Raw genomic sequence first — 21,786 nt, 5'->3', positions numbered from 1 at the left:
TATTCACTCTTGGATGAAGGAAATGGATTGTCATCAATAAATAGAAGTCTTGCATGTAGGCTTGTTTGGAGATTGTGGGATTGCCTGGGGGATCCAATTGGAAGGTGGTAGGAATAATCATTGGAGGATGGTGCTTGTGGCACACAAGCAAAGGCTGCTGTTGGAAAACACACACCACTGAATTCCAATGGGGGAACATTCAGGGCTGGGGGGTGCAAGCAACAGCAAGCTGTTAGCTTCAGGGATAATAATAAATTTCTTATATCCTGTCCATCTGACTGGGTTGCCTCAGCCACTCTGGGTGGCTTCCAACAAAAATACAGAAGGAGTAGAGAAGGAACCAGCTTTGTCTTTAAAGCTGCATTTCTTTTTACCGTCCCTTTCACCACTGGGAGGAATGTTTTCATGTGCTTGTAACCATTCTTATGTTTAAACTTTTTTCCTAAGAACAAGCATTGTGGGCTTTTTTGTTGTTGTTTTTTGTCCCTTTAGTGCATGCTTCAGTCATGTTTCATGAAACTTGTGTGTTCTGGAACATACCACCCTGTGTCTAGTTCTATGCTACCCTTGAGCTGTTCTCAAAGAAAACATGGGATTTTTAGGCAGGATCATAGAAGCGTAGAGTTGGAAAGAGCCAAGGTTATCGATCCCAGTCCTGCTATGCAGAAATCTTTCACACAATGTGGGTATTGAACCCACGACTCTGAAATTAAGGGTCTCATGTCCGACCAACTAAGCTATCCAGCTGAATCCAGCCGGCTGGTGAAAGGCAGCCTTGTTAAATGCTTTCCCCTGGTGGCAGCAAAAGGCCTAACAGGCAGGGTGGGCAAGCAGAGGGGCGTGGTCAGTATGCACCTGCGGTACCATGACAACTTCCTTGATGCAACTTCCTGAGCACAGAGCAGCTTCACATAAGAAACAACTGTCTATCAGAAACTAGTTTGAACCTCTTTGACCATCCCACTGCTATGTCTGCTCCTCCCCACTTTCTTCTCCCACACCCATAAAAAAATCAGTGGGGCCTTTTGTGGGGAGGAGCAGAAGAAACTGCTTGGAGGCCTGCATCTTGAGAACTGGGGTTAGACACCATTTTAGTTTACTGGCAGTGCTATTTTAAATTAATTGCATATTAAAACAATTTTCCAACCTTCAGTATATAGAGATAGATCCAGGTGTTCCTGAAGCCTGAGTGCATGGTCTGAAACATGCGAGGTGGGGGTAGGGGTGGCAGCAGTGACCCATTTTCTTCTGATTAAGTAGCATTCTGGTGAGACACTGGTGTCATTAAATGCTTGTCTCCCCAGTAGAAATTCAACTAGTAAGGTGTTTCCTGGCATGCTGGTGCAGTGGTAAGTTGCACCAGAGGAATTTCCACATGTGTTGCGAAGTTTCAAAAGGTACAGAAACCCTGCCCAGGGCAGGATCAAAAATAGATGACAGCAATTTGTATTGCTAATATTCTCCATCCTGTGGGCTGAGGAGCAGGCTTGGAGACTGACTGATAACACTGAAGACGTTTGGCCACAGGCCCAAGTTGCTGTGTTGGAGAGGGAGAGAGATTTTCCTCTGAAGAAATATTAGCAGGCCACATAATAGGCTGCATAGGTACCTGGCTTATATTTTATGAATTTCAACAATGAAGCACTCAATAGAAAGGTTTCGCTCATTGCACTGTAATATTGGTAAACTCTCACCAGAAGTTAGAAATAACGAAGGCTTGTTCACTTTATAAAGGAAAGGCTTTTTTATTTTTCTGTTTGTGATGATTACAAACTCATCTAAAAAAGCAAAAATGACTTTTAAAATATCAATATACATTTTCTTTATCTAAAAAGCAAAACAGATAAAACTGCAAAATACAAACATTTACGGTATACACAAATAAAACCTAATTTTTTTCTGGGTTGAAGTACACTCCAAATTCTTATTCCTATACAAATATTCCTTTCTGGAACAATAAGAATGACAAACGACAACAGGTTTAAAATGCCTTCTTAAAAAATTATTCTCAAAAATTATTTTTTAAAAGGAGGAGAGCCTGGTGTCCTCTCCAATCCACGTGGCTACTCCTGACAGATGGTAGTCACAAGTGTGAATTCAAATAATAATTCCAAAATGCTCACCACTGTTTTCAGTAGACTAAAGAGGCTGTCATGTCTTATTTTTATAACTGTAGAGCCCCTGGAGATGCATTCCTTTGAAAACCGCTACAGCACAATACAGCAACAACACAAACAATGTTCTATTACAACAGTGAATGTATCAGAGCACTGCACTGACTGCTTCGAGGGGAGGTGGGAAGAGACATTTATGAACAGCCTCAGACTGTCCTTTGGTTCCTGCCATCTAACCTTGTCCTTCCTTAAAATAAGTCACACGCTCACATACACACAGACAGACAAGCATTGCCCTTCTGCAGGTGACGGTTAGCCATTTGGCAGCTCATTTGTTACCCTGTCCTTCCAGAGAGTTTTTCAACTCAGTTGCCTAGCTGCCCATAGGAAGGGGTTGGCTTCCAGCCTTAGGCCAACTTGCTTCCACAATGCATAGGGCTCAGCAAACGCATCTGAGCTAGAAAACTCCTTCCGGCCCCAACCCTAACTTAACAATATTCCAGCTGCAATCCTAAGAATATTTATAGGAAAATGAGCTCCCTTGAACATTTTGAAGAGCAGGCTGCGTGTCTGCGTATCTGGGTTCATCTTTGAGCCAGCCGGCTACTAAGTAGATATCAGTTAAGTGGATTGCAGAACTTGAAAATATCTTTTTGTGTTTTAAAAAAAAAAGGAAATAAGGGGTTAGTTTTCTTTTAGCACATTTTACTTCTCTCCCCCCCAAAAAATTAAACTGAACTTATCATGGGAATTTTCAGATCTAGTTCCATAGCTAGTATTAGTGCTGTCAGTGGAATTCCTAAGGCTATCGTTTAAAAATAAGCTACCACGTTTTATTTCCTGACAAAGGAATGCACATCTTATCATTTTTGCCCACCCCTCCAGCCTTCCATAAAGTACTAACAGGCAACCAACAGCCTAATCCACAACTTGTTCATGCTGTAGGACTGGGACTTCTATGGATTTAGTACCATAGAAGACGAGGCAGAATTGGCTTAAATCAAAATACTTTGGCTTAACTGAATTGCAGACTAGGCTGTCAGCAGATACTTTTAGAGATTTAGATAGAGACAGGTGGAATACACAGCTCCTTTCCAGAAGGAACTAGGAAACCAACATGTGGTCTAAAATTACATTCTTCCTGCCAAGCATTTAGCACAATTAGGACTCCCACTCTAAATTTAAGCAAACCAATGTGAAACTGTAGAGCTTGAATCTGGATGATTTCCAAGCTTCCTTGTCCATTTTCAATATTCTTTAATCATACATTGGAAGGAGGTTTCAAATTCTAACCATGGCTGAGACTGAGCTCTGGATAAAAGTGGTACAGTTCAGAGACTGGCATCTGAACATTTGGTCAATTGTGTGCAGAAAGCTGGGTTGTGCTCCTGGATTTCAACTTGGATTTGGGTTCCAACCCGCCTCCAGTCCCAAACAGATGGCATCCAAGTTTGGGTTCATCATTCCATAGGATAAAACAATTTTTTCCTTTAGTGTACAGTTCTTGCAAAAAAATCAAACACGGCAAGGTAGTTCAGAACATCACTACCTTTTCCCATACAGGAAAGCACCAAGTTTTTATTCTACACTGATCACTATTAAAAGAAAAATAATGAAGAACCATTGTGCCTCAGTGGAGATGTGATTGTTCCTTTAAAATCTTATTTGAGCTTCTGTTCAGCACAGTTTCACCAGTCAATATGATTTACTCAATACAGCATGGAAATCACCTTCAGTTTATAACAGGCTAGCAACTATAGACTTCTAAAAAATTTTACAGTGGAAAGGTGTGTTTTTTAACTAAATGCTTTGAGTTCAGGTCCTCTCAAGCAAAGAAAGCTGTGCAAAGCTTACAACTGTCTAGTGTCCTACTGGCTGATGGGCAGAGAGGCAATAATGGCTGAGGGTTGTACCCAGTGGTGTCCCTCTGTAGATGGAAGTCTCTTTGATCCACTGAAGGTTTACACATACAGAAACAGGAGGACAAGCAGGGAGAAGATGCAATTGCTGCTGATTCTCCGTTCCCTCTGCAGTCCCCTAAATCTGATCCAGAGATTTGGAGAGCCCTTTGGTAGTGCAGGGCAATGCAGGAGTAAGAGGGGACTTGCAAAAAACAATCTCTCGCTTTCCACCATTGAAGCCACCACTAGAGAAAGCAGCCTTTTGCCAGTCAGGAGAGGTACAACTGGATACAACCCTGAAACACTTCTTGCCTCTTTGAAATTGTTTCCTGGTGGCATTTGGAAGTGGAGACCTGCTATGTATATTACTCAGAAGCATGCCCCATTGCACATGATGGTGCTTAACCTCTAAGTAAACATGGGTTAAGGTCACACCATAAATGAAAAATTACATTACTCTTTAAGGCTTAAAGCAAAGCACAGTAATTTCTGTTGCCATAGCAGCACACACCTTCTCGTTGGACAAATTAGCTGCAAGTTTCCTTCCATCAGCCTTGACTGCTCACCTATCCTCCAGCCATTCCTCTTCCCTCTGCCTCCCTAGGCTTGCCTCAGCAGCTGCCCAGCCCGGCTGTTGCTGCTTAAATAACAAAACACCCAGGTTTTTGGTTGCTCAAAACATCCATGCTCTGATTCTGATGCTTATTCTGCCTTGCGGATTCAATCTGACCAGAACCACATACATAGTTTTGAAGCAAAGTGTAAATAATGAGAATTAACTCCATTTCCCCCCCTAATTTACAGTATGTATAAATATTTTGTAAATGTGTACTTCTGGTTATATTGTTATTAACTGATACCTCTCAACGAGATTGTGACTAATGATGAATTAATGCTGAAAGTTTGGAAGATGTGTCCTTCTCTTAAACTAAAGTTACCAGACAACTCTGGAAACTGCTTTGGTCAGAACCAGATCTGCAACTGTTGGTTGCAGGTGTCTTGAACGTCCAAGTGATCTGTAACTGGACATTTCTGGAATTCATCCAAATCAAGAACACTGTTTCAAGAACATGTCCCTTTTCCAAACCCACAAAGCATTCAAGGTATGCTCTCATTCTCTCCCCACTTTTTTTTTTTTTTTTGGAAATGCAATCACTTATGTGAACAAACATTTATGCTATTCCGCCCTCCCTCCCCCATCTCCCTGAATCCAAACCAGTTCACCAACAGTTAGTCACAATACTGAATATTTAACTTCTTAGTTACAAAATAACAGATAAAATAGGCCACAAAGTTCTACAAAGTAAATTAGAAAAAAACCAGTCTTTCTTTTTTTTCAATCATAAATAAGTAGAAAATACAAACAGTTGTTTACAATGTCCCCCTAACCCTGCCCCCACTCCCACCCCATGCCCTTTAATTTGGCAGAATCTACTGTTGACATTCAGGTTTACCACATTCGATTATTCAGAGATTTTGCGGTGTGAAAATTTGCTCCTTGGAACAGAAAACCTAGGGATGACAGGCTGTGTTAAACTTGATTGAGGCTTTGCTCACCCCCACCCGCCCCCAATTACACTAGCTAGCATAACTTTTTAAGGTCACTGTGTATATGCCTATAACCCTTTCACCCTCAACATGGAAGCTACTGATTCAAATGGCACAGCTTAACCTCAAAATGGGCTGGAACTCTAAAGGCGCAGGACTGATTCTTTCTGGTTTTGTTCTGGAAATTCATCCTCCCACAATATGTGCTTAGAGTATCCCCTGGTTGATTATATTTGCACTGGTATCATCAGCTGCTTTGGAAAGCCTGAACTCATTTATTTACTTGCTTATCAAAATATACACTGCACCGTATTTAGGTCAATGTGCACCAGGGAGAGTCAAGGGAATTCAGTTAAGATCTGCTTCTGGCCTAACTCCTCATTGCTCCCCAATAGCATGAAAAGAGACAATACAAGTCTGACCTGTGCTTATTAAATTGGAGTCCTACTTTGGCTAGCAATGAGGCTTGGATGAGAGAGATCAGCTTTCCCTTGGCTGCCTTAGCCCTCCAGGTTAAGCTTTTCAGCTGGTAGGGGCTAGGATTTGAGAATGATGCTATCATGTCATCACATATTATGGAAGTGTTTGGCTTAAGGCTCTTCCAGTAGGATGGTCACTGGAAAATGAAAGCCCTGACCCTGGCCACCTGTGTGTACTCAAAGTTCAGTTCCCTCGCACAAAAATAAATTTGAGACTCTTACCTTAAAAAAAAAAAAGTCAGCTATACAAGAAACTTGAAATAACTGTGCTTTGGTCCTTTTTTATTTAAAGTTGTTGTTTCCATTTCATATAAAACCTGACATGACTTAGCAAGCATTTGTAAAGCCAATACGCTGTGGCCAATGAGAGCGTGGGACACACGTAGACATTTTCTTAGGTTTTCTTTTAAAAATGTAATTAGGAATGTTTTTAAATACTGGCTAGGTTCCAGTTTAAACTACAGTATCTGTCACTGACAGACTAAACTGGCTACAGGTACTCAGGTAAAGGCTTTGCTGCCATTTCTGGCTTACAATCCTGCCCATATTGCATTTAGTGCCAATACTCACTTAAAAGGGGGCACCACCTCCCCCAAGATCAATGCCCATATGGGAGGGTCTAAGAGCCTTTATCCAACATCATCTTATTACCTTCCATAAGAACCAGGGCTTGGTCAAACTGAGGTGAGATTTCCAGAAGCAAATCCTTATTCCTGAGGTAAGTGGGAAAGTTCTGTATGCTTAGTTCATTGATGAAAAATCTTGTTCAGATGTTTCATGCCTCATCCAAACTAAAATGCCTTTGTAGCTCATGTCATCTTCTTGTGCTTCCTTATCTCCATACGATACAAATGATGACTCTACTTAAATGCCTGTGAGGATCAGGATCTAAGTCTGCCTCCTGCATCTCCTTCTTTCTCTCTCTCTCACTCAGCTGCATGTCCTGAATAGTCCTGCGCTGCAGTAGCTTCCTCAGCAGTGGGTCTAGAGGTCCAGTTCAGGTTTTATAGTGACCGATATGCTACTACGCTGCTTTGAATGATACAGGCCCAACACTCCTTTCTGTGAACTAGAAATGATAAATTTTGGCAAGTTTGGGGTTTCAAAAATGCTTCAGAATTGCACAGCGCTTTTGCAGCATCCTTGCAAATGCTGCACTTCTATACGTGCTCTTTGACAGCAAGCTACCTTTCTAAGAAAATTCAAGTCAAAGCCAGATCATTTCTCGAGTACGGCCTGCGGAAGACGGGCCAGTCCCCACATCACTTTGCTTCAGTCCACTCCGCCGACCTGTTAAGTTACTCTTGTGTCTCAAAAAGTAACCCAAGAAGGGATCTGGGACACATGGCAGCTTCTCAAAGAAACCCTTCTATACCAGCAACAGTAGTAGAACAACACAAAGGTCTGCATGTCTTTCTCAGAAGTCTACATATAAACTCTGCCTGTTTTGGGATATTAGACACAGAACTGGCTTAGGGAAGACAGGACTCGTGGGATGTAGAAAATGGCCCTGAGAGGGTACTGCCTGGCAAAATGCCACCCAAGCAGGAATGACCTTGCCACCCTCTTGCAGGCTTTTCGCACAGAAACCGTACTCGGGAGATGGCTGCTGCGTGGATTGTTCCCTTGGTTCCCAACTGCTCCCAATTCCCACCCCATATTGCAGCTTTTCCAATTACAAGCACACAAATATATATCTACAATCTCTCTATATTTTACATGGACCACAATAAGCATAAAAGCATGTACCCTTTCCTGCTTTAATTCTCCCCACTTGAACCAGAGGAAGATAGTGCCACACCTTTGAAAACCAGTTTCTTAAAACAACATAAGCATTAAAAAAGCAAATGCCTCCAGTGAGATATTCGCTTTCTTAAGTTTTGGTTTTACCCTGTTCACAACCACACCAGCACCTAAAGAAATTTGAAACGTGTATATGCATATATTTATATATGTTGTGTGTTGGCATAATCCTATATATGTTTACTCAGAAGTAAGTCCCACTGTGTTCAATGGGGCATAATCCCAAGAAAATGTGCATAGGATTGCAGCCCATGTATATATTGCTGGCAAGAAAATCAACTCAAGTGGTAAAGTGGTATCATGAATAGGCGTTAGATAGATATGTTGTGTGGAGAGAGAGAAAATTAGTAAATTCCTGCAGTGTGCCTAATTTGATATGAAAGCTCTGCCTCTAAATAGAGCGAGAGGCATCCACTGTGATTTACTTTACAAAATATTAAAAAATAAAAACTGAACACACAAAAAATAACTTTCTCTGTGAGAAATAAAAATAAATCCTAGTGCAAATATAAAGCTCTGTAAACCTGGTCCTATGAGAGATTCTATGGTTAGTAAACGGCAGTTTTAAAGCAGGCGTCTTCCTCTCATAGAGAGAGCTCACATCATTGTCTCCACGATGATATGAGTTGGCTTGATCAGTTCTCCATTGGCCATTCCAGGAGGGCAGAAGGGGGCAGCGCTCTCTGTTTCTTTCTCCCACCGAGTTATCTCACGAGGGGCAGCCACTTCCTTCACCCTCTGGAAAGAGAGAAAGGGAAACATTGTATTTGAAAAGGCTTCCAGATCCTTATGGAGTGAAAAATTGGAGTGAAAAAGCCTAACTTTACAGATACATGAATGTGGGCAGATTTTTCCCTCCTCTCCTTATAAGAACATAAGCAAAGTCCAACCAGATGCCCCCTAAACCTGTTCTGGGGGCTTCCCCAATGCTCCAGAGCAGATGGGGGGCATGTGGGAAGAGGAGATGGAAACATAATTGCATGAGTGGACCTTGTTCTATGCACACAATTTAGTGGAATCCAAATGTGTATGACTGAACTGGCAGTGATGACTAGAAAAAAATCACCGGCAGAGGCGAGGTGGGGAGAGGTTATGGTAGATATGCATCAACTCAGCCTGCAGCAGCTGGAGAAAAGAACTGAATATCATACTATGAATTGTTAGGAAAGGGGCTGAAAATAAAACTGCCAGTATTATAATACCAATATCTATGATGTAGCACACTTGAAATAGCACACTGGGTCATATTCAGCAAACTCATTGCACCAGCAGAAGGTAGTACAAGGATTCCCACATTAATTCCTTCCTCGTCCTGTGCTGTTCCCAAAACAGCTCTGGAGGGTTGGGGCAACCCCCAGAAAAGATCAGGGGGAGGCAAAAGGGAAGAAGGTCCCATAATGCAGGAAAATCCTTGTGCTGACAGCACCTAGGCAGTAGCACTGCAGTGAACACAAGCCAATGCCAACAGTTCTGGTTGCTGCATCTCAAAAAAAAAAGGGGGGGGGAGGAATATTGTAGAACAGGAAAGGGTATAGAAAAGGACAGCTCCGCTATGTGGAAAGATTAGAAATGGGGTTTTCTGGTTTAGAAAAAAAGGTCAGAGAAGACATGACAGAGTTGTGTAAAATGAAGCATAGTGTGGAAAAAGAGACCTCTTTCTTTCTCTCTCTCTCTCTCTCTCTCTCTCTCTCTCTCTCACACACACACACACACACACACACACACACACAGAGTCATCCAAGAGAACTTAATGGGTAGCCTCAAATATTGCATTTTAAATGGATATAACCTGTCCTGGGACCTTATGGTGAAGGGTAATCAATAAACTGAATAGATTTGGCACAAAGGAGATGGAGTATTTCTTCATACAGCACGTTGCTGAGTGAGGGAATTGGCTGCTGCAAAATGTCAGCAGCACAGTGGCTGCTGCCTTAGATGGCTTTTAAAAGGGATTAGACCCATTGATGGAAGGTAGGGCTATCAGTGGCTCCCCATCACGATGCCTGTATGCTTCCTCGGGATCAGAGACACCATGCTTCTGAGTTATTCAAGTCACTAGTGAACAAATGAAGGAGGGTGCTGCTTGTGGGTTTCCCGCAAGGATCTGACTTTTTTTGGGGGGGAGGGGAGTGTTGAAATACATATGCCTTTGGAATGTTTTGGCAGGGCTGCTCTTATGTATTCACAGTTCAAATGCCAAAAATGTTGGTTCATGACCATGAAGTGGATTTAGTTTGAACGTCCAAGCCACTGCTCATGAGACGAGATGAGATCAGAAAACTGATTTTGTTACTGGGAGAAAGTGTAATAATGCAAAGAACAAGAAGGCAACACAGAAGAAAGGTTTTGGGGAAAGCTGGTGTGAGTAATATGCAGTGAGCATCACTTAGACCTGAGGTACTGACAAGTTACTGTTTCCACTAGGTGGCTCTCTTAACTCAGTAGTGCAGCTGATGCAGGCCATATCCTTCCACACAGCACACTATGTAGCTAGGATGCCCATCTATGGTGCAGTACCCGGAAGGGAGGCTGCACACTCAACATGTGGACCCCACAGGTGGAGCTTCATGTCTTTACTAGGGCTCTTGTCAAAGTACAATCATCAAAAGCTAGGCTGACTTGTCTGAGATTCCAGTATAGCAACTAGGCAGAGGACTGCTACTCATGCAACTCTTATACTCAGGCAAAATAGTAATAGCGCAAAATAGATGAGTCCTGGATTTATTTAAAAAGGATAAATATTTGAAGCTTGCCCCTTTAGAAATATATGCAAATAGAAGTCCTATACTGGTGGGAAAGCCTGCTACATGTTGCATAACACAATGAAGGAATTAGTAAGTTAACTGTATTGATGCCTGATTGTAAACTATTTATTAGAATGAATATATTTGAGTGTTATTATTTAAAATACATGCTGTTTAAAAACTGATAATTAATTAAAAATATAATAAAAAGGCCTATATTATTGCCTGGTTACTGTTTCTGTGCATTTGATTATTACAGTACCAAATGATTGCACACTTCCTATGTGCTAGATTCTGGGCATTTTATACCTGGGTAGACCCGGAAGCTGTACGCAGGCTCCCTCGGCCAATAAAGCGAGATGAGCGCCGCAACCCCAGAGTCGGTGACAACTGGACCTAAGGGTCAGGAGTCCCTTTACCTTTACCTATTTCCACTCCACTAAGTACTATTGCAAAGAAGTCCCTTTAAGAAATGGTGTGAGAGGCAAGCAGAGGGCCCCCATTTGGATAATTCTTAGAATATTGGTCTTCTTTAACTAGATGATCATGACCACTGGATGATCATGACCACAGCAGCACTACCAACATACAAATGTAAGATTGAAAGAATAAGGAAGCGTGTCTTCAAAAGAATGTTTGGGCTAAATAAGGTCCCAGGTTGGAAAAAATTGGAAAAGGTTGGAAATTACTGTACTGGCTTAGAGGAATCAACTTGGATAGAGAGGGCTTTGTGGTTTGTAAATGGACACCAGTTCTTTTAGCAAATACTACAATCCCATGCATTTCTAACTTCGCTCTGTACTGGCCGCATTTCAGCTGTCCAGAAGCTAAAATTATTGAGCACCTGTATTCTCTTCCAGAATGTAAATATGTCTAAAGCAACAGGCATCTTATTTAATTGCACTGAACCTTGTCCAGTTCAACAGAGGAACTCTGCTATGCCTTGTTTTAAGCATTGTGAATGCACCAAAATAACAGAGCCTGTAAAATTGCCCTATCCACTGAATGAATGACCAGGAAAAACTTTTGTAGATGTAGAAATGATGAATGTGCACTGGAAATAGCCTGGTTCCTGCAGCAAAGCACTGAAGTTGAGGCTGGGAAGGCAGTTGCGGAGAAAAAAGCTTGTGAGGACCAGTGTGCATTCTTATGCGCTTCCAGGTTGTTGACTTACCTCAATGAGAGAGCCATTGGACTGTAGAATACGGATAAGCATTACAAGCGGGATGCAGACCATAGAAGAGAGGGCAAGAATCCACCCCAGGCCAATGGCCCACTGAGGATATATGTACACCTTGTTGTAGGTCAGTGGTGTATACTTGGCCAGAGAAAAGATAAAGCACCCCTGCATTAGGAAAAGAAACAAAACAAAACAGACAGGTTGAAGATTTGTTGGAAGAACTGTATGCACCTTTCTGCTACTGACACTAGTAGCTGCATGGATTTACAGTATCCAATGAATGTACAGTCTACAGAAAAAAACATGAGCTTGACAACAGATAAGCTTGACAAAAGTCTGCTGTAGTTTTGCAGTTGTTATTTGCTTTCATGCCTAACTCTGCACATGCCTACATGTGTGTTTACAAGAAGCTGTGGAGTGGGAGAAAATGACATTTTAAAAGCTTTCTCCACTTCTTTTTTGGAACTTGAGATTCAGAAAACAACATCTACCTCATTCCTTCCTTTCCATTAAGTACACCCCCTTAGCGCTTCCTCTGCCCCTGGAATCACACTGCTAGAGATTATGGTAATAACTGGTAATAGCAGGGGTTGTTGTTGTTTAGTCGTTTAGTCGTGTCCGACTCTTCGTGACCCCATGGACCAGAGCACTCCTGTCTTCCACTGCCTCCCACAGTTTGGTCAGACTCATGTTTGTAGCTTCGAGAACACTGTCCAACCATCTCGTCCTCTGTCGTCCCCTTCTCCTTGTGCCCTCAATCTTTCCCAACATCAGGGTCTTTTCCAGGGAGTCTTCTCTTCTCATGAGGTGGCCAAAGTATTGGAGCCTCAGCTTCAGGATCTGTCCTTCCAGTGAGCACTCAGGGCTAATTTCCTTAGGAATGGATGCGTTTGATCTTCTTGCAGTCCATGGGACTCTCAAGAGTCTCCTCCAGCACCATAATTCAAAAGCATCAATTCTTCGGCGATCAGCCTTCTTTATGGTCCAGCTCTCGCTTCCATACATTACTACCGGGAAAACCATGGCTTTAACTATACGGACCTTTGTTGGCAAGGTGCAGGGGTAGGGGATGCCAAATTTGTTCTGCATCCTTTCCCCATTCAGTAAGTGTTGTTTTGTTGTATATTCTGTGCAACCAAAAGTGAAAAAGTGTAGCATGCTGCACACCAGGAGCAGCTGATGGGGTGCACACCAAGCCTTCTGGCAGCTGTGTTATGATGGGGTGGGGGAAAGAGGTGACAGGGAAATAAGCCCCGTGTACAGACACACCACTGGGAGTGCTGGTTACTCCTGTGCTGCACTACTATACACCAAAAAGAACAAGAAGGCTTTGATGTATTCATCATAGCATTGCCCTACTTCTTTTCACTTGACATGAATGCTTCCACCTTTTAGACTTAGTGCAATCTTGTTCATGTTTACTCAGAAGCAGATCTTGCTGTGTTCAGTGGGGCTTTCTTCTTGGTAAGCCTGCAGAGTAAGCCATCTCAAAATACTAGTATTATAGAGCCACTTCTCTCTCACGCTTCCTGTGTGCTAAAGTATATAAAGTTTAACTGAAATAGCTTGAGGAACCATCTAATGGCAACAGGCCATCACATTCCAATGCCTTCAAACAATGCTTGATTACTGTTCTGCTTACTGCATGTTTATTTATAGAATTTATAGCCTGCCTTTTGCTGCAAATGCCCTCAAGGCAGCTTACAAAACTGAAAGCAGCAAAAATGCAGCTCCACGCAGCCACCAGTAAGATAAAAACCCCTCCACAGGCCACTTGGACAGCTGAGTAGGACAGCCAGGTGACTGGAAGTTCAAGTAGGGACTGCAAAAAGAGGCACTAGAAGCACACTCTAAGGGCGTCAATGCTTCTTTTTTCACAGCTCCAGCTTCAGCTTTCACATTCTGAATTCAAGCAGTGGCTGCAAAAGAAGATTCAGGAGTGTGCTTAGGAGTGCACTCCTTATTCTTCCTTTGCAATAGGATGGACTTTGCCTAGAGAAAAAAAAGTAATTAATAGAGTGCCAGGCAAACAGGCACATAGCTTGGGGGTGCTTCTGGATTCACTGTTGCTGCTTGAGGCTCAGGCAGCTTCAGTGGCAGGGGGTGCCTTCCACCCTGTGATCCTCAGATGAAGGGCGGTACAGAAATTATTATTATTAATGATGATGGTGATGATGTGTGGGATGAAAATTTCATTATTTGGGCACCCTATGAATACATTAAAAGCAACTTCTGTTAGCTGCAGCAGAGTGGTCCACAGGAAGGCCTCTGAAAAAGATCTTAATTGGTAGGCAGTTTCACGTGGGAGAAAAATGGTCTTCTAGGTTCCCCAACTGATGGCTTTACATGCAAAAGTCCAGCAGTTTTATGTGGCCATGGAAAAAAATGGAATGCCAGTGGAGATGTTTTAACATGGGAGCAATTCCTTTACACATTATACATTTTAACTCGGTATCTTAATTCATGAAGCTACTGTTGGAGAAGATGAGGAGTAAAATAATAAAGCAACAAAGTCTACTACAAATGCAAAACCATGTTTTAGCCAAGCTGTTTCAAGCACTCACCACACAGAGAACTGGTGTGATTATAATCCAGCTCCACTTCATCCAGGGACCGGGCCTGTAACCAATCATATCTTCAATGGCATCGTAAAAATTATCAGCGCCTAGAGTTCGACAAAAGGGAAAGGGAATGTTACTGGCCTGGATGAGACGCCTGCTTTGGCTCTAACCTCATAATGGGAGCTATGCCACTTTTTTAAAATTCTTTTTTATTAAATGCAAAATCAAGTGTAGAACAAAACCATCACAGAAAACAGGTACCAAGGGGGGGGGGGCAGAGATACCAGTAATACATTTCATTATAATTATAACAAGTTTCTAAAAATATCAACATGAATATCCTTAATTTCCAGGGGGATGAGCTGCAGATTCAGCAAACCATAGCTTTATTGTATTATCCACAGCTATTTATAGGCTGGGAGGGATAGGACTAGGGAGACAGGCTATGTTTAACATAAACACTAACATCATACCAAACAGAAAGAAATTTGTTCTTTTTTGACCTCAGTAGGGCTGATTCCCACACTTATGTGCACCAGACTTTTGAAATAAAAAGTGTGTTTTCAAGAAGCCTGAAAAGAGTGCTGAAAAACCCACACCTTCTATCTTACACTTCCTTTGTGCCTGTTAAAACAGTGATTCTTCCCCAGTCTGCTACTGGTCCAGGAATTTTTTTTTCAGCTTTAAAAGTTAAACTTATGATTTCTCCTTCACAATGGGATGCAACTAAAAAGACACCACATTGTAAAAGTGATGGCAAGCCAGACCCATTCAGAGTTGGCTATGTAGTGCCGAAGGCAACAGAAGTTGCACCGCCTTCCCTCTGCAGTTCCAGACCACTTCTAATTGTGTCAGCACAGGCAACATCTGTGCTCAGATGAACATGCAAAGTATATCTGGGCAGATGCTCCCTGTTGTGCTGCACTGCAGCACTTTCATTGTCACAGAGCAGCATAGCAAAAGGTAACACTGGTACAGTGGGCAAGCCCCATTAACTTTCCTCTCAATAAGCCCAGCCATGCCTTTTCAACTGCCCCCTGAAAATCTTGCTTTTGGAAAAGGGAGATGCTTTTTGAAAGTTTCCCAAACCAACCACTGCATCCAGCTTGATTCAGCCAATGTCTCTCATACTGTAATGTGTATTATAGACACTACTTCATTTTTCAAGGCTGGGACTCAGGCTCACTTCCTAAGAAAGCCAATATGCTGTTTCAATTAGGAAAGTGATTCTTAGCTTCACATTCACCAACTCTGTTCCCATATAGCAGGGACGTCCCAACTCCCAATAGACTGCGATCTCCTCACAGTATAAAAAAAACTGGCAGTGATTTACCCATTGTCATTGGGTGGGCCAAAAGTTGTTGAGCTTTTTTTTTGGGGGGGGGGAGGATATCTCTGAGGGGCCAAAGATCTACCAGGAACACCCCACAATCTTCCAGTAGATCATGATCTACCTGTTGGACATGCCTGTCATATAGCAACCTTTTTTCACCCTATCAAGGACTGTATCTCAGGAAGCAAAGTAAGAAAAATTATATCTGTCACTTAGACACCTATTTTAGCTCAACCCCTATTTTAGCTCTGCCTCCCTCGCAATCCCAACTCCTGGGCTCCAGCGGCTTAATCTTCCAAGACCCTGCAACGTTTAGTTGTTCCTGTAGGAAAAATACCAGGCCAGATATTTACAACTTACTCACCATAAACCCAGGCTACAGCAATGCATTCAAAGAATGCAACCCACAAAAGGCATACACCACTAGCTGCATAGTAGTCAAAGAGTTGAAACACATACATGCCACCCTGAAAAAGAGCAAGAGAGAAAAAGAAACAAGTGCTATTAATAAACCACAAAGAAAACCTGTGGCAAGCAAGATGACCTTCATCCCTATCCTTCACATCTATGACTCACTCTGGAGAAGATTACTCATCTGCAAATACAACTGTCAATCAACTGTTGGGGAGTTATAAGCACATGCTGTTGTCCTCCCCAGAACATGCACTTATTTCTTATATAGAAGGCATTTTTGAAAGAGATTGTGATTGACCAAAATTAAGCCATTTAGCTTATTCTACTCCAACACTGAGCTATTTCCTTTCTAAAGGATAGTATTTTAGGATGGGCTCTCACAAGAAAAATATGGTGGGAGAAAACAATTGGTGTTCAACGGAAATTGCTATAACAAGACCAAAATATATGGAAGCAATGCTTACCAAGGAGCTTCCTCATATATGGGCTGACACTGCTTTTCCCTTAGCATGATATTTTCCTTTCATGCACTGTATTTTCCTTTGCTCCGTTTTCTAGCACCTTCTATAAGGCTCTCTTGTAAAGGTAAAGGGACCCCTGACAGTTAAGTCCAGTCGCGGATGACTCTGGGGTTGCGGCGCTCATCTCGCTTTACTGGCCGAAGGAGCTGGCGTACAGCTTCCGGCTCATGTGACCAGCATGACAAAGCCGCGTCTGGCAAACCAGAGCAGCGCACAGAAACGCCGTTTACCTTCCCGCCGGAGCAGTGCCTATTTATCTCCTTGCACTTTGACGTGCTTTCGAAGCCCCAAATATAATGAGATAGGCTTCAACCTGCACCATTTCCCACATGTTTCACATCTATCTAGCTTTGTTTACTCCAGATCTACAGCACAACGGAGCACGCTATCTAGGTTCTTCTATAAGAATAAGCTTGGGGGAAATGCAGTGCTGGATAAAAGCAGCACTAATCATACACTGGGCTACAACTGGCATGGCCTTACATTGACACCACTGGAGAACTTAAGAGAAATGAAAGATTTGGATAAATCAGTTCTCAACTGTTCTTTCTGCTTTAAAAAACAATGACAGCAACAGAGTAACCGTTTTATAGAGCCAGGCTCCTCTCTTAGGTACCAAGGAATTTCCCCTATGCTCAGGCCAAACTATTTGTCTATCCAGCCCAGTACTGTTAGCTCTGACTGCTACCAGCTCTCTGAAGCTCTCAGAAGGAAAAGCTCTCCCAATTTTATTTTAACTGGAGATGCAGGAAATCAACCTGGCACCTTTTCACATGCAAAGCCTGTGCTCTGCCATTGTACTGTGATTGCTTCCCTCTTGCACTGTCCTATTTGACTTCACAGAATGAAATCAAAACCCAAGCAAACCCACACCAGCTCGTCTCACTTACTTCAGTCACCATAGATAGTCCCAGAAGATAGCTGACGAAACATATTATAGCGATGAAGATTTCCCGTCGGTAACCCTTCCTTAGGAAGGATGGGTACAGATCAACTAATGACGTGATCTGTCCTTCAACTTCAACAAACTGGCAGAGAAGGAAAGAAAAAAGAACCCTGAACAACTGCCATGAATGTGTTCCATTCTTTCATAAAAGGCATCCCTTGGAAACAGTGCTGGCACTCTCCCTGGAGAAGCTGAATCCATTTACTTGCTTAACCTTTCAACAAGTCAAGGTTACAGCCTGTGAGTGGTGTCCAGCTGGGGTTTTGCACTTAGAATGTCCTCCTCCCGAGTATTTAAAAATAAGTCCCTGTCTTCTTCTTTCAGTTTATTATGCATGGGGATATAAGCAATTTTCTTTACACACATAACATATCATATTTGTTTCTGCTAACGAGCAACAGCTGCACTAGTACTGTGCACTGTAAAGCTAACTCACAAGCTAATGTATTAAAATCTTTCTTTAACCCAGGGCCTTAAAATACAGTACACTTCCAGAAGTTTTTTTTTCTTCTGTTGCAATACAACTATAGTCTAGCTTGCTCCTAAGCTATTCTAGCATTCCAAAATCCTGCCTGACAGCGCTCCAAAAGCAAACAAAACATTAAGTGCTCCAATTAGTTTTAATTATTCGACACAGTGAGAAATGACTTAAAATTACTAGGCAACCCTCAATTTACATAAGTACTTGGTTGCAGAACCACAGCACCAAGCATGTTTTAACATTCAATTTGGAAGTGATTAAAAGTCACTCACTGGAGTTCAAAGATTAAGCACTAAAGAGCCATTTAGAACAAATGGAATGCTTTGCCAATTTAAGAGATCAAGTGAGTAACAGCCAGAGGGAAAACTCCACTAATCGCTGCTCATATGAGAGGTTTTGAATTCAGTAAACTTTCTGCCCCTGTCAAGTAGATTTATTTAATGTTAAAGCTACTTTCCCAAGGAATAAATAGAACCTTGTTAGTTTAAATTCTTAAACCAACTCAATGAAATACCCCCTAAATCCCTGGTACATCTGTGCAACTAGCAATAGCCTACAAATTATTAACAGATTTATTTGCGTCATATAAATAGGTCTCTTTGGGGAGGCGGGGCAGCCGTCCATTTCCTCAAGGAATAACAACACCACCAATGTGCACTACACATTTAGTCTAACTGTTTTAAAAGAGAGCTTATCCATGGTTTCAGTTTTCAAGGGTGCTGAACTGTAAGAGACCTTATGAAAGGCAGGACATGCAAGGGTACTCAACCCCACATCCCAAGGATGGCTTTGTCCCTTTCTGATTTAGCTGAAAACTTCCTGAATAACTTAATTAGCCACTTCATACACTTCAAAACAGTGCATAGGCTAACACTGATTAACAGCTGTTATCCTTTCTCTGCTAGAGAATGAAGCAATCCATTTCTGCAACATTTATGATGCATTTGCCCCAGAGCAGAAAATGCAACAAACCCAATTACATTGTTAAATTTTCCATCATACAGTATGGATGCTGTGTTTGTTGCTATGGTTACTCACCTGGCTGTCCAGGCCAAGCAACAGAAGCATAATAAAAAAAAGAATAGCCCAAAAAGTTGGGAGTGGCATCATGGACACAGCTTTCGGATACGCAATAAAGGCCAGGCCTGGACCTAAAGGAATAAAGGAAGAGAAAGAGGAAAATATATAATAAGTAAGCAGCTCGTTCTCAAAGGCAAGACCCCCTCTGCCTCTCCAGAACAGATGCTTGATTTGATTCAGATAAACCAAAACCCAACTGAAGATTCCAGAAGGGAATTCACTTGGATCCTTTATCTGACAAAGAAGCATGCATTGCTAGAACAGGAACTCCAATGATCAAATTCAAAAGCCATTATTTACCCACTTTCAGTCTCAGCATCTGCCTCAACATGCCAAGAATAGGTCAAACTCTACACGCATCATGCAGAAAGTGAATAAGATAGAAGATGAGCAGCTGGGCTTATGGTGTAAATGAGACATAGTTATAGGATGACCGGTTCCTGTGCTCCTTTACGAACAGAGGAGGGGGGAAATGCCATACATGTTCTCTTTGTTTTCGCAACCCCCAGCCCCTCCTTGGACAAATAAAACCAACAAAATATCCTTCAAGGGTTTGGGATTTGTGCTCCACAGGCCAGATTTGGAGCTGTTATACCCCTCCACAGTTCTATCAATGCCAACAAAAAGCTTTTCTATACCACAACAAATGAAGTGGAAAAACTGACTTGACTATCTAAATAATCAATCCTCCGTCCCTTCCTCTGAAGGGGTTGGTAGCTGCATTGTGTTAATGGCTTACCCAATGTCTATAATGAATCAATTTGCTGCTATCAGTAGGCAGTATTCTTTTAAGATACAAAGCAATAGCTGCTGTTTTTTCATTCTGAAAACCTGCTGGCTGAAATAAGGCCAATGTCCCTCAACTAGTATTGTTAATAATCATTGGTAGATTATTCCATCTTTGCACTGTGGATGAGCCACTCGAAGCCAAAACCAAGCTCATTTCCATGGCACGTGACAGTCATGCACTACAATGAGATGAGCTTTCAGTTTATATTGGTGACACTTATTCAGGTGCAATAAAGAATCATATAGGGATGAAAAAGCCAAAAAGCGCTATTGTTTATGTTTAACGTATTTGGGTAGTTTTAAAGATGACTGAAAATATTACATCAACACTTTTCATACAAGCTTTTGTTTAAAGAAAATACACTGGCATTCCAGTTTATAGCTCTACTTTGTTTTTCTTCTTTTATCTGTTACAAAGTACAGCAGAAGAATTCTCTCCACAGATTAGTCCTTGTCACTCACCACTGAATGCCTCTGCTACCTTCCATTTTCCATGCCATTAAACTGAATGGAAAGGCAGATCGGTGCAGCAAAATGAAAAAATGCTGGCACCCCAATCCTGAATCTATGGTCTTCACCTCAGAAAAGTTAGTTGAGCATGACTCACTAAAATAAATGGGATTTAAGTTAGACGTGCCCTTGATTTCGATGGAAATTAAGTGCAGCCACTTATCTCTGAATTGGTGGCATTGGGGCAAATGCATATTTAAGGTTATGCTCATGACAAGCATCTCTTGCTGGGTAAGGAACAAAATGTACAAATGGGTCTTATCCACATTATTCCCTCTTGTGAACCAACTGCTGGGACTGAATACATTATTAAAATAAAAATTGCATCAGTCAGTTATTTAGGAAGGGAAATAGAACTGAATCCAGTTCCTCCACTTCCCCTTGAAAATACTTTAGCTTTTTTTAAAGAAAAAAAGGGGGGAGACTATGCTCACCTCAAGCTGTTCTATGAATACAGAGCTAAAAAGTACTGGTTTCCTGGGCTCATCTCTCAATGGAGCTCACTATGGCCAACTATTGTATCCTGCAGTTGCTTATCTGCTCATAAAGTTACTTAGGCTGATCTCCTACCCACATGTACTTGGAAGCAAGTCCAACTGAACTAAGTGGGTCTAAGTTAACATCAGCCTTAGCCACTTTTTCATTTTAAAAAGTGCTGTGTAAGACTAAGGCATCAAACATTTAGATCTGATGGCTACAATCTTTCAACAGACTGACAAGCACATGCTTACTCAGAAGAAATAAAACCTGCTGTGTTCAGTGTGGTTTGCTCTCGGATATGTGTGCATAGGATTGCAGCCTTAAGCAAGCTTAAGCTAATTGAAATCAACATGGTTAAGCTCTGCATTGGGATGTTAACAGCCATTCCCAGCTCCCTCATTTTCCTGCCTGCCTTGAAGAACTAGCCTTGTTTGTTAAATAAAGGAAAATAAAATTTGAGGGAATAAACCAGTCTTCGCTGGCATTCCTCACCACTATTAAAATGGCACTATAGGAAGAAAAAAACGATCTGTTTGACAATATGGCACGGCAAAATCACAGTACAAGTTTTCCCCACAGCACCCAAATGGGTGACCTTTGTCTGCTGCCTGAGGTGTGCATTAATATTAGGGTAGTCACAGCCTTTTAACGGCTTTACATCCAATGCCGATGCACATTTCTTGCCTTTTCAAGCTGTTTTGAACCTCGCCAAACCTGCACTCTCAGAGAAAAATAAAATGTGTATAATGGATATGACCAGCAGAAACCTCTGGGGTTCTACAATACCCTTTTTACTAGCTAGTTGCAGAAATTGCTGCCAGCCAGTCTAAGTGCTATCGTTTTAAGTAAGTTCACATAGACTACAATGAAAAGAGCATTTGGTCTAGCACGTCTGGGCTTCG

At 41.9% G+C, this 21,786-nt stretch overlaps 1 protein-coding gene across 14 annotated transcripts in view; it reads right to left on the bottom strand.

Annotated features, from left to right (window-relative positions):
* Positions 1-1,725: 1,725 nt before the first annotated feature.
* The window catches only part of SLC6A6 (solute carrier family 6 member 6), a 60,629-nt gene continuing 40,568 nt past the window's right edge, over positions 1,726-21,786 (bottom strand). For 13 of the 14 annotated variants that reach the window (XM_083492054.1, XM_083492057.1, XM_083492053.1 and 10 more), the window contains 7 exons: positions 19,064-19,176; positions 17,489-17,626; positions 16,028-16,130; positions 14,334-14,434; positions 11,764-11,934; positions 8,447-8,583; positions 1,726-7,111 (listed from right to left, as the gene is read on the bottom strand). In XM_083492054.1, the coding sequence (XP_083348180.1) occupies positions 7,027-7,111; positions 8,447-8,583; positions 11,764-11,934; positions 14,334-14,434; positions 16,028-16,130; positions 17,489-17,626; positions 19,064-19,176 (848 nt within the window). In that variant the 3' untranslated portion in view covers positions 1,726-7,026. Of the gene's footprint in view, positions 8,584-11,763; positions 11,935-14,333; positions 14,435-16,027; positions 16,131-17,488; positions 17,627-19,063; positions 19,177-21,786 lie in introns of all 14 variants that reach the window. The other variant, XM_083492049.1, reaches the window with a different exon arrangement.

The sequence above is a fragment of the Podarcis liolepis genome (genome assembly GCF_965112155.1).
Source record: "Podarcis liolepis genome assembly, chromosome: 2".
Lineage (NCBI taxonomy): Eukaryota > Metazoa > Chordata > Lepidosauria > Squamata > Lacertidae > Podarcis > Podarcis liolepis.
The sequence above is the reverse complement of the archived record's forward strand: the minus strand, read 5'-3'. Positions and strand labels throughout refer to the sequence as shown.